General features: G+C 44.0%; 1 protein-coding gene across 1 annotated transcript; it reads right to left on the bottom strand.

The window, feature by feature from the left end:
• Positions 1-7,843: 7,843 nt before the first annotated feature.
• bloc1s5 (biogenesis of lysosomal organelles complex-1, subunit 5, muted) lies at positions 7,844-10,884 on the bottom strand. Its single transcript, XM_080542997.1, has 5 exons — positions 10,644-10,884; positions 10,349-10,431; positions 10,100-10,229; positions 9,237-9,295; positions 7,844-8,860 (listed from the first exon to the last, which is right to left on the bottom strand). Exons 1-5 carry the CDS (start codon positions 10,660-10,662, stop codon positions 8,687-8,689), a joined length of 465 nt encoding a protein of 154 aa, XP_080399123.1. The 5' UTR covers positions 10,663-10,884; the 3' UTR covers positions 7,844-8,686.
• Between the last annotated feature and the right edge of the window lie 2,969 nt (positions 10,885-13,853).

Here is a 13,853-nt window from a genome sequence, read left to right as displayed (position 1 = left end):
TTGCACTTGCCATGGGCCGGGCAGGACATGAGTAATGCTGCTCTTCCAGTTCCAAGCCCCCAGCTCAGCTCCACCTAAAGGTAAAGTCATTAGTGTCCTGAAACGAAGCAGCCCACTTGGGTTCATGATGAAAACGAAAGCGCAGGCCGTCACGGGGCTCTGAGAGAGAGTTGCCTTTATTGGAAAAGCCCACTCCCATGGATCCCTCTGCCAAGAGACTGGGGCCTCCCCGGACTAGGGAAGGATGACAGACTGACTCAGACAGGGCTGCTTTCACCCCCGAAACTGCTCCAGAGTCTCATAGTCACACACCGGTATACACAAATATGATGTACACACACACACACACACACCACATAAATGCACAAAAGAACTCTCTCTTTCACTCACTCGCTCCCACGCACGCACGAGCACACACACTCTCTCGCCCATTGTTCTGTCGGTCTACAGTTCTCGACATGATACACGGTGGCTTAGTAAGCGGGGATATTCCGTTTCCTGAATGGGTAACACACCGTCTCGTAAACCATAAGTGATTGATTTATTGGATTCCAGAGGTTGTGTTAGGTAGGATATTAGACACGCCTCAGAGATCCTGCTCCAGATCAATCTGTAAAAGAAAAAAGACTGACGGAACACTCGAATGAAGTAGTTCTAAAACTAAGGGAAAACTCACGTTGACCTATGCTTGACCAGAATATTGAATGATTCATACCCAAAAATGGCCCCATATGAAAGGGCATGAAGGAAAGAGGAAAATACATACATAAAATAGATTTCAAAAGATTAAAAAAAGAAGGCAAGTCTGGGAAACGTTCCCAAACATTCTGTATGGGGTGCCTGGGAAACGCTGGAGAGAAGAGAGACTGCTCCTACGTTTGGAGAGGTTAATGTAGGGGATGGCGAAGGGGATGAGAGCAATACAGCTCTCTGTGGTCCACAGATGGCCCGTACGATCAGATGTGACCATAGAGAGGAGCCGAGGGGGGGGGGGGGGGGGGGAACCCATCGTGGCTTTGCATCCTATCCTTGCTACTTCACTCACCAGGAGAAATGCTAAGCTAAGACCAGGACCCTGAATCACGTCTTTATATTGCACCCCCATTACATCTCTGTCCACTGAATTATTTCCTTAAATCAATATGCCGACAACGAGCGATAAATAACTGATAAAAAAGAGGCTTGGCTGGATGGTATTCCCAGCCTGATATTTTTGATAAATCATTTCCTTTATTTGTCAAACAGTAACATTCACGGAGGATGTAAATTCTGGGTACGACAAGTTGGCGCAGAGTTCAATGGTAGTTCAATGGTAGCCTCACATGCTCTAATCGAAGCATGGTTGTGGTTGTTCACTCAGATACGTTGTCCTCTCGAGGCACCTTGAAACCAACTCCTAGCCCCCTACCCCTATAGCCAGTAGATCTCGTAGATCTAGTAGGATAGGAAATGATACGATGCGTGTCAGTAGTATGGTGAAAGCATTAATCTTGCCCTTTGATTGGCTTGGTGGAAACGTTGCCATAATATAAGATAACAGCACAAATCTTTCAAGATCTACAGGAGGGGCTGATCAAGGCTGATTTGGACTTCAGCAGCATGGCCTTCACCAGTGGTTCTCAACTGGTCTGGCTTTGGGACCCACATTCCCATGGTCATTAAGTCAAGACCCACTTTTATAGAATTCAAACCAAGCAAATTCATTTCTCCAAAATGGCCTAGTAAACACTTACACAATGTCAAATGGGCTAGTAAACACTTACACAATGTCATCATGTTTTTTTTTTTTTTTTTTTTACATAAAATCAACGGAAAAGTATTAAGAGCACATTACTCTAGCAATTGCAAACTGATCCTGATTAATAAACTGATGAGTATGAACATCACAACTGCGTGCTGCTGATCCTGGTGATTATGAATACAATTAACATCATAACCAGGGGTGCACATAACTGGTGCGCCAGTGCGCATGCGTCGCCAAAATGCATGCTGCGCGGAAGATCAGCGGCATGAACGCGCTCTTGCGCACCAACAGCTGGGAGCGCTGGGAGAGGAATTTACTTCCTCAAAATCCACCTGCTGACTGCTGACTGCTGCATCACTGCAAGCGCCGTAACGCCATCACAACGACCACGGCGACTCCCCTCACGAAAACATTCGGAAAGTATCGTAACTTGTACTTTCATTCCGCGTATCGCGTTTCGCACGGTTATCACGCCGACACGTGACAATTCAGTCCCGAACGACTCGTCGCTAAAAGGAAAAACAACACCAAGGAACTTCACGTTTCTTTTCTCTGAAGCTTTCAAACGTTCAGACGTTTGTTTTACAGCTTAATTATCGCACCTAGACCCCTGACCCAGGGAATATGGTTGGGAATTCTATTAGGAAAAAAAAAAGACTTTGTTGCACAATCAAAATAATGAGCTATTTAAAGTGATAGCCTACAACATCCTCTACCATGGTTGAAATTGAGGACAGTGATAACTTACAGCAGTCAAGAGAGCAGTGATGATGATGATTAAGCTTGTAGCATAAATAAATGCTTAGGCTGTAACTTTTAGTTGAAAAGTTGATTTCAGTGTTTACAGAACAGAGCAGTGCTTAAAGAGATGTCAGTTGATTTCATTGTGTTTAAAGGAGTCTGACAGACTTTCATGCTTAAAGAGCAGTCATTTGATTTTGCATTTGTTTCTTTTGTTTTGCACACAATCATTTGTTCGTTCATCTTTATTTAGGAATAAATGTCGTTTTGCTAATATAAGTTATCCATGTATCCCTTTTTTATCCATCCTGTGGGACGGGTCGTGACTCGCGAGCTCGGGGAGCACCAAGCAGCATCCCTAGGTGCTCCTCTGAGCACTGGCCCCAAAAAGTTATGTGCACCCCTGATCATAACTACATATCTGTGTTTACACACACAGTATGATCATCTCTCTGAGTAGGCCTACTAAACGGGCTGTCACTCAACAGGCATTTGGGGAAGCTAATGAGATAATTGGGGTTGTGCTTGACTCCTGAAAGAGTTTCAAAGTCTGGGATGATGATAGAGAGCTCAGTGTAAGGAGAGTTATTCTCTGAAAGGAAGGCTGCGATCTCTGTTCTTAAAAGTTCGTAAAAGCGCGATATAACCTTTACCCTCAATAGCCAGCGAACGCAACGGCTGTCTGTCAAAATAAAAGTCTGACATCAGAAAACTACTTTTGGCTTTTCTAGTGTTAAAATAGAAGTCAGTCCGTGACCCATTCAGAATGAGTCAAATGGGTCGCGACCCACTAGTTGAGAGACGGTCTACTCTACACCATTTATCTGGTTCCCTCTTGGGTTAGGTCAGGTTATTTTTTAAAGTACCCCCTGATGTTCATTTTCCCATTAGGCTTTGGGAGTCCCAAATACCCTAGGTTGAGAATCACTGGGTTAGGCTACCCTAACGTGTTTCGAAAGGGTTATCTTTTGTACAATTATAGGTCTTGAGGGGGCTGGCATTTTGATTGAGTGGCATTCCTTAAAGGCTGGTCAGAATGAACACTTCACATTCCTGTCTTTGGTAACTATCTAATAATGGATGAGCTTCCACTGTTATTGTGCCATTAAAACCTCATCCATAACCTGTTGGCTGAACAATGAGCAGTAGTCTAAAATAACACCCCTACCCTCTGACAAACAACCGTAGATCTTCCCTGTCCCCTGCGGACACCAGATAACCAACCCTCTTATCAACAAACTCACGGAGGAGATACTGAAGGAATCATAACAGTTCCTTTCCCCTTCCCTTCGTCATTCCAGATGACACGGAGCAGGGTGTCAAAGAGGAATAGCGAGGGTAGATTTCCGGACGGGGGAGATGACCTGATAGCCTCTTTCGGACAAAAATATGTACCGGTAGTCGTCTTCCTTCACAGTAGAAACCACTGCCAATGGTAAGACATAGAGAGGTGACCTCTCCAATAGGCATTATTTATAAATAGAACCTGGTAAAAAAAAAAAGAAAGGTGAGGGAGTGATTTGAGGTATGTAGTTGGCAAAGGATCCAGACATTCCTAGAACTCCAGACGACAACAAGCGAAGTGACGTGTTCCAGTGGGTCTCTGGTTCGGCGTTGACAAGCCATTCTCTGCGTCCTCCCTGGCCCATTGTTCTGGCTGTGATTCACTGAGGAAGGTGGTTGTTGTTGCTGGCCCTTATCTGTCTTTCTTGGACTTGGCAGGGTAGCCTAGCATGTACTTCACAAGAGGCTGGTGGAGGTAGGAAGAAGGACAGGCTCATTGCAATGCATGGAATGGAATGAGGAATGGTACCAAACACAAGTGTTTGATAGCATTCCTCATTCCATTCCATGTAATACGAGCGGTTTGTCCGATTTTTGCCTCCACCAGAACGGCCAAAACACCCACGCGCCTCAGAGATGAGGGAAACCCGACTTACTACAGCAACACGAAGGGGGGTGTAGAGTAGACTTGTTGACCAACCTCTGGGACACCATACTGGGCATGCAAACATAGCGAGAGGCAGCATAAGTTAAGCCACAGAATAGTGCCATGGGAATAGACAGGGGTATTGCTCAAAGGCACAACAGCTAAGTAGGTGGTACTAATACTGGCAGCCTGCCAGAATATCAGACCAGGGATTCGAACCAGCATCCCTCCGGCCACTGCCATGTCTGGGTAACCTCTTGGCCACCTTCCAACCTCATGGTGGAAAAAGGGGGGCAGTTGGGCATTTTTTGTGTGAAAAGGAGAACAGTTCATTACAATCCTTTTCTAAAGCGATGATTGCTTTTATAGGAGACCTCGTTCTCATCTTCTGAATAGGCGACGTGTGAGAAGGAACTTGCCTCCCAGCTCACCTTCCCCCCTCTCTAAAAAAAAGTATACATTTCTTAATTTGTTATATGGCGGCTCTGAGAGCTTATATTTTCCCCCACTTAAAAATTCTCAGGGTGAACATTTGCCATTGCCAAAGAATTCATATTACCACCTGCATTAACCATCCACACAGGACCCATCTGCCAGATCCCTGTGGTGTTGTAATACTAGGTTATTAACTGGGAAGCACACCCAATTGTTCACTGCCGTTTTCATTTGGACCCCACAGTAATTGAGTGAGAGGCCTATTATATGATATGAAGAAGCGGGGGGGGGACACAGAGGCGAACCTCACAGACATTTTTACCCCCTCCTCACAAAAGAGTGAACTCTAATTGACTTAGTTGAAGTTGAGGAGTGCTGGTCTCTCTCTGAGGCCGCAGTGGTAGTCCAGAGAGGGTTTATGGGTTTCTCAAAGTGTGAGAATGTCAGGAAGGACAAAGCAGTGGGCTGCAAGCTGGAAGCACTACACTCTCTCTGTTCTTTGTTCTCTACTTCAGAGGGAGAGAAGGTGATAAAAAAGCAGTGCACAAGAGACCTATTCTGATACACGTGGATTATATTAACAGGGAATATAGGCTAGTCAACAACAAAGTGCCGGCTGTTATTTCAGAAGATGAGGGAATATCTTTCTATTCCCGCTCTCTTTGCCAAACTTCCAGGCCCATCCTGAAATGTACTATATGGCCCGCTACCTTTAGTGGGACATGATGGCCTCCTTTGTTTGAGAGACCCGAAGCAGGCGGCGATCAGACGTTTCCTAATCTGTGTCTCCATGGTCTCCCCCCCCCCCCCACGCCCCCCCCACCACCCCTTGTCAGGCTGGGAGCTCCGGGTGCCGTTTCCCTGACGATTTATGTTGGCATGGAACTGCAGCTCCACTCGACTAAGATCGTTGCACTCTCTTTCCATAACAGGAAGAACACAATGGCTCTGATAGACAGAGGAGACGAAAAACAAGCCCTGGTTCCTGAGGGACACGGCGGCATGCAGGCCCAGAGAGAGCACGATAACACAGGGTAGGTCGCTACGCACTCATCTTCCCGGAACGTGGGGACTATCTAGAGGTCTGAGGGCGGAAAGTGCTCACTGTAGATGGCGTAGTGTGTACCACACTCCCTGAGAGTCAAAGGGAGATCGCACTTTCAGGTCAATGTCCGACATCACCTTTGCCTCCTGTCTAGGGCCAATGATCCTCACTCCTGGCGCTGTAGAGCCGCAGTGTTTTCGTCCCAGCCTAGTGCTATCACACATGATTTAACTTATCGACTTATCGACTGATCTTCAAAACCTTGATTAGTATTTTTTTTGTGATTTTTTTCTTTTCTTTTCTTTCTTTATGAGTGGGGCAGTCCCACTCATATTTTTTCATTTTATTGGACAGATACAGTGAAGACAGACAGGAAAGTAAGGAGAAGAAGGGAGAGAGGGCATGTCAGCAGGGCATGGGCCGGATTTGAACCCATGCCGACATGGGCATATGTGTGCACTGTAGGCCGTGGTACTAGACCACTGGACCACCCAAGGCCACAAAACCTTGATTAGTTGAATCAGCTGTGTCATTGCTGAGCTGGGACAAAAGCCTCCAGTACTGCTACCCTCCAGGACCAGAAGCATCACTGGTCTAGATCATCTAGGCCAAATCAGTGGTTGAAGTTTGCTCACTCTCGCCATACCCCCATTATTTTCTACAAATGTAAGAGCTTGTTCGCAATTTCAGTTTTCAGTTAAAATAGTTCACCTTATAGCGTGACAGACATTCCAAACTATTCTCAACTCAGATAGTTATGATATACTGTACTCTTGTGTCTCCAGATCTAAATTAAATGGCCCAGCTTTGTGATTATAGCTTTGTACTCCCCATAATTGTCAAATAGTTAGCATTATTATCATTAAGCCTAGCTGTAGATATTGGGGAGGATCAGGTCCCTACCTGTTCATATAATTGTATTCATTATGATCTAAAAGGCAAAACTGATCCTAGATCAGCACCCCTACTCTGAGAAGCTTTATGAATGATACAAAATCTACACACAAGGACTTAATAATGGGTGAAGGGCTTTGAGCACTGACTTTAGAGTGGAGCACCGAATAACTAATACTGACTTTAGAGTTGAGCACTGAATAACTAACACTCTGACTTTAGAGTTTACCTTTCTGCATATAACCTGGCTGTTCTCTCCCTCTCTCTCTCTCTCTCAGATGTAACCGAAAAAACAGGGCCAGATGAAAGAAGCCTTGTTGGCGGAGGTGGGCTGCGTTTCCGTATTGTCACTCCTCATTAAGTGGTGATGAGCTGTCTGGCTTTGGCCAGCTGTGCCCGGTCAGTCAGAGAAGCTCCGCTGCGCTTTCGCCTCAGAACATCTGCTGGCATGGCCGTACGTGTCCTCTCGGATCTCTGATGACACGCATGCCTGCCAGCCTGCCCTAACGCCAGTCATTCAGAGAGGCCGGGCGACCGGAGCACGGCCCCCTGACTGTGGTCGAAGACACGATAGGATGTGTAGCAGACAGCAGAAAGCCAAGTGGAAAAGACTGTGCCTCAAACTTCCCTGAAATGGGATACCATTTTGCCTCAGCTCACGCTCCGATGTCAGACGTGTGTGTCAAAGGCACTGCAGGAAGACGTTGTACTGTATAGATTTATGTCAGGAGAGAAAAACCACACTCAACCCGAGCAAAGTTTAGCGACACTTTATTTGACTTACGTTGACGGATGAGGTCAACCTCCCCTACACAACAATGGACGATTGAGTTAAGAGACTGCCCCTGCCCTGTGTTAATGAGTATATCTTAAATATTTACTCAGTGACCCTGTCTGAGATGAACGGTGGTCCCCGAACCAGCATGCCAGGAATGTGCTGGCGGGATGCCCATCCATCCATCCATCCATCCCTCCCTCCCTCCATCCATCCATCCCTCCATCCCTCCATCCATCCACTTGAATAGAATGTTATTGTCCAGCACAAATACTTGAATAAAACATAAACCGCGGAGCCTACATAGCCTTAACATATGTTAAGGGTACATTAACAGACCAGAGGACTGACATATGGCTGATTCTGAAAAGTTGGGACGCATTTCAGTAAAGCCATTTCTGATTTATATATATTTTTTAGCAGTGATTTGTCATGTCATGGGTTTTCTCCCCCTCTCTGTTCTGAAGAGCTGGTGAGGGATGCTTAGCTGTGGAGACAAGCTCGGGGAGCTGAGTTGAAGTTCCACATGACCTCTCTGTGCTGTTAACAACTCAGCTTTGAGTAGCACTTCTGCCATTTAACATTTTCACTTTCACAGAGCTATTTCTTCTGTTTTTATATCACACCTCTTTACCAAATCCACGTTTATTTTCTTACTCTGCTGGTAGCTAACACAAATGTATCATTAACACCCTTTCAGGCAGGATCCATTATAAATCTCAAAATGTCAGAGATGTTATTGTTTGTTTAAAAAGAAATGACATTTTCCAGAACTTAACATAAAAATTCCACATGCTTAAGACAGATGATTATGAGTTTTCATGGGTTGTGAAAATGACACTTTGTTAATCGTAGCTTCTTGTTCCTGATCTGGAAAATGTTGACTTGTGTGCAGCACTTCTATATAAATCCTCTGTTAGAGCCAACAAGTAAGTAGCACATTAATCAAAGGTAACAGCTTCATCTCACACAAGTGTGTGCACATATACACACAGGCACGCAACACGCCGACGAATATACAGACACACACACACGCGCACACACACACACACACACACACACACACACACACACACACACACACACACACACGCACGCACACGCACGCACACACCATCTCTCTTAGAAGCGGGAGAACTTGGACAGGTCTTTCTTCATCTCGCTGTACTGGGTACTAAGGCGTCCCACGGCCTTGGCATGCTCCTCATCCACCTCCTCCTTCAGACGCTGCTGCTCCTTCAGGAACTCCTCCCAGTCCACTTTCCGTCTCTCTATGCTCGCCTGCAACTGGGTACTCTGGGGTACACAGAATCCAAACAGACATGCGGGGGTCGCACACACTTGCACCAGGGTCACAATATGTACAAACAGAAAATAATAAAAGAAGCCCTCTTGTTGGACAAGTTCAGGTGGTATCCCCTCTGTATACAATTCCTCCCCCCTTCCCCTGAAGTACGCACTTCCCACATGGATTTGAATAGGAATAGATTGGTGTAAGAACCCATGGTTAAACCAATCCTATACTTTTAAATCATTGTTGGAAAGTACACACGTGCATACTTCAGGAAAAGGCGGGTGAAGAAATGGGATGCAGCCATACATTTTAATCCCTGGATGTAAATGGTTAAATCAGCAACATTTGTAAGTCAATGGATTTGAATAGCATTTGTACCTGCTGGGCTTCTAGCTCCCTCTGCTGGATCCTCTGTGCCATGTGGTGTGCAGCTTCCACTGTAGAAGACAATGAATATGTTCAACTACTTTCTGCTTTGATGGCTCATGATAAAATAAGAGAACATGAACAAAATGTGAAACTTGTATAAATACAATCTGGAGAATAATATATCCTAATTTGAGTGCCCTCAATAAGTATTGGAAAGAGGACGCATTTTATCTCACTTTAGCTCTATATCAAATGAAACAATTACTATGAGGTTAAAGTAGAGATTATCAGCTTTAATACATTGTTTGATTTTGTTTCACCATTTACAAATGGAACCCCTATTTCAATGTGGCTTCTGATAGCCATAAGAGCAAGGAGAATGGGTATTAATATGATATAATATATATATAGTATTAATAAACAATAATAGCAAGAGTGAATTTGAGTACAAGTCACTGATATTAAACAGCTACTTCTACTCATCTCTTCTCTTTCATCAGTAATTTTGAGATGAAAACATAGGATAAGTGGATGCAACACATGGCATAGGTCTACATGGCATAGGTCTATCAGGGTATTCCGTTTCACCTGTCCAGTTCACTGCCCAAGTCACTGTAGATGAAAAGAAAAACATCCAGAGAGATGAAGCTATGGTAGACTATTGAGAGGTACCACAGGTCTGGAAGAGAAGAGGCTAATGTAGGGTATGAGACTTGGAATCACGCTGTCTTGATCAGTAGCCCTGCCCCGAGACTTGTAAGCCTAAATGTTGCCCACCCCCGGACCACAAGGATGTCCTCTTGGCCTAACGGTATTCATTTGGGAACGGCGTGAGAGAGACCCAGGTTCGATCCCTGCTAGATTACACTTACGTCGCGTGATAGCGTCACAGAGGTGCTCATGCAAGCTCTGTGAACACTTGGGCATCACTTGCTCATTGGTCTCAGTCACCGTCTTGTTCAGGTTCTCCAGCAAACGTTTCTCCCGGAATCCACGTTTCTCCTTAAAAAATGACAAGGAGTTGTATTAGCAGTTCAATGTTGTCAGGTCAGTCTGGGCTTGGTCTGAACTTCCATCACAGTACCACAACATACACCAATGGTTCCATGATGGATGCTTACCTCAAATTCTCTCATAAAGTAGCGGATCTCCCCTTGGGTGACAGGCCTGTGGTCGATTAGTCTGGACTGGATATCACCGACATCTGAGAAGACATACACCACAACAAGTATGTACTGTCTTAAAGTATATCACTCTCAACATAATACATGTCTGAATATATCTGCCTAATACAGTAGCCTATGTTATTGTCAGATATGTTCTTAAATCACAAATTAGTTTAATCATGATTCATGGTCTTTAGGAGTTGGCTAGCTAGCAAGCATTCTTGTTGAACCAGCAGGTAATAGAACTTACCTTTGGAAATCTTGTCCATGGTCACAAACGAAAAAAAAACAATAACTTACAACCCAGGCAATACGTGCTAAGCAGTGGGTTTCCCTAGCTAGCTAACACAGCTATCAATAGAGTAACACCTAATCTCTACGACCTACAGCTAGCTTGCTCAGAGGGCTAACTAACTAGCACCTATTTGCATTCAATGAATCACAATTTCTGCGTTAACGTCATTGATATCGATGTACAGGATGTTGCACTTGAGATGATATAGAACAGTTCATCTGCAGCCGGCTAAGTGCAGTCAGCTGAATGGAAATCACATGACAAGTTCTCTCTCAATGTTTACAATGACTTCCGGGTATGAGGTCACGGGACAAACCAAACGTTCCAACACGTGGAGGGTGGAGTTGGACCTGGTCAAAGCTGTCACATAATAAATAGTGATTAAACATAATATGTTTACGGTTATGTTATTGCCTAGTTTGAATGTGATAGACATCCCCTAAAGTTTATAATCAGTCTTATGATCATGATTGGTAAATGTCATATATCCACAAACTACATTTAAAGAATATTTAAGTTTTAAACAAGTTTGTCTACAGTAAAATTGTATAATATATTATTTGTTGGTGATTATGATAAATGTCATTATGTTTGAATAAAGGATTTGTTTTTTATGTCTAAATGTTTGTGATAATTGTTATGTTTCAATAAAAAAGAAAGTGTGTATGTGTATGTGTGTGCGTGAGATGAGATGTTTAAAGGTGCTTTATAAAACATGACATTTAAACCATGTCAGTAGTATACATCTCAATGCAGTTCCAGTGGTGTGTGGAGGATGGGTGTTTTGCATTAGGCAGGACTGCAGATGTCAGTCTTGCTCTATGGTGCAGCCTTCTCTGATTGCACTCTACAGTCAAACCCCATGGAATATTGTAACCATTATGGCTCTTTTTCCACTGTTACTTTTGGCACATATGCTTAGGCCAAAACATTCGGTTTTGAAAAAAAAGGAAAAAAGGAAAAGCCCAGGGCCATGACCCCCAGGTCCTACCCTGACCTGGTCGAGATTTTGGGGACTTTGGAGTCATGCTTAGAGCATGTATGCACTATTGAGACTGGCTCACCTGGCTGGTTTTCACGATGCTGGTTTTATGTACATTTACAAACTAAATAAAATGCAAAAAAATAAATGCATACTAAATAAATGCCTCACATTCAACGACACAACTCCTTGGCTAGTTTCAAAGTCATTTTACTAAGAAATTCGCTGGAGAAAAATGTGAAGCTAATGAACAGATTTATTGATTCAGTTAAGTTTACGAGTAGTCATGCTTGAGGGTGAAACGCGTTTCTGAAGTGCTGATCAATTTGCTTTTCCCTTTTCTCACCTAGTCCTCAGAATCACCCTGCACCAAAATGTCATTTATCATAAATATTGTCACCGGTAGGGGGAGTTGTAGAGGCGTTGCGCAACAAAAATAATAATAATCACGACCTTGAGGAAATTATTAAAGTGATTACCTTATCACACTGAACTGCAACAAGTGGCCACAGTAACATCTGACATGCAACAAATCTGAAACTGAGTGCATTTTGTGATAATAAATAGTTCCCAAAACTACAAACTTTGTCAGGGGAACATGATAAACAAATCCAATGCGGTGTAGGAATATGATCATACTTGATTTAACTGTGACATTATCATCATCACAATCACGGCTATGAACGCCTCTCAGCCAATCACAATGCTTGTTTTATCTACCTGTCTACCTGTATAATGATGCACCCACAACTCATCTACACATTGGAACCATGGGGTTTGGTGCTGTTCACAAATCACAAATTTTACTAGCAAGCAAAGTAAAATCTGCTTTATTATCTTTATTTACTGAAGTGCACTTTGTGAGAGAAGCCTGGGAAGGGAGACATTCTTCTTGTTGCATTGTGTGTAGTGATAATTCAAATAGAAGAGTAAATAGGTTTCGCCGTTGTTTATCCTCATTTAAAACGGTCATTCATGCTTAGATCTCTGACTGGTTTTAACCAGATCTCTCTCTGGTTAAAAGGTAATAAATAACGATATACAATTAAAAAATGTCTTTACTGTTGTATTTACTGTATACTATACTACAGTGTCTCTGACCCCACATACAGGATCCATTTCAATCTTTAAATACTCACATAACACCACCACTTTCCAGCGATGACAACAGCCATTATTTAGGTTTTGGCCAATATTTCAAGGGATTTCGAAGAAGAAGATGAAGATTACATTGTATTGTCATTGCATAGAGTACAGGTACTGAGACAGGGAGAACAGCTGATCTCTAGGCTCTGGGCACAGAGCAGTTAAGGTTAAGTGCCGTGCTCAAGGGCACAGCAGCAGTGGTAGGCACCTTAGATATGAAGCCAGTAACCCTCCAGTCACATCAGGCTCCCTCCTGAGATAGGGATCGAACCAGCGACCTACCGATTGCTGGCTGGCCTCTCTTGATTTCATCAAGAAAGGTGCTATTGTGTGGCTCTGTTACATGCATTTACAATGGGAAGTAACATTATTGAGCAGTATACTGTATATCTTCCCTTACAGAAGGCATGTAAATGTATACATTAATAACTTTGTTCAATGCCTATGTCTAACATTCAGTCAGAGAAGCTTCTCTCATCCGGAGTACTTGACCTTCTCCTCTCCTTCGACCTTACCCTGTCCCCCTCTCCTCCGACTCATAAGGCGGGCAATCAGCTCGACCTTGTCTTCACCAGATCCTCCCAGACCTCCAACCTTACTGTTACCCCTCTTCCAGTTTCTGATCACCACTTTGTATCCTTCTCCCTCCCCCTCAAAACCATCTCTTCCCTGTCTCGTCTCTAACCACTTTATACCCTCTCGTCACAACCTGTCCCCTACCACCCTCTCTTCTTCTGTCTTATCCTCCCTACCCTCTGTTGAATCCTTCTCCCTTCTATACACTAGGACTTAGCATCCTCCACCCTCCTGTCCGCTCTCACCTCATCCTTCGACGCCCTCTGTCCACTAACCTTGAAGCCATCACAATCCTCTCCATGTGCTCCCTGGCTCTCTGAAACGCTACATGCTCGTAGAATAGAGCTCAGGGCAGCTGAGAGGAAATGGAGAAAAATCAGCCTCTCTGATGACCTAAACCTCTATCACTCTCTCCTCTCCAACTACGCCTCCTCTGCATCAGCTGCTAAAGCATCCTACTA

Source organism: Nansenia antarctica (genome assembly GCF_963989245.1).
Source record: "Nansenia antarctica genome assembly, chromosome: 12".
Classification (NCBI taxonomy): domain Eukaryota; kingdom Metazoa; phylum Chordata; class Actinopteri; order Argentiniformes; family Microstomatidae; genus Nansenia; species Nansenia antarctica.
Note: the sequence above shows the minus strand (reverse complement) of the source record. Positions and strands in the feature narration are given on the sequence as shown.

What these genes read in the sequence shown, in the direction of transcription:
- bloc1s5 (XM_080542997.1), bottom strand. An exon ending in CTGTGACGCTATCACGCGAC is followed by an intron (nt 9,296 to 10,099) that starts GTAAGTGTAATC and finishes TGTCTTCTACAG; the next exon opens with TGGAAGCTGCACACCACATG. An exon ending in GGGAGCTAGAAGCCCAGCAG is followed by an intron (nt 8,861 to 9,236) that starts GTACAAATGCTA and finishes TGTGTACCCCAG; the next exon opens with AGTACCCAGTTGCAGGCGAG.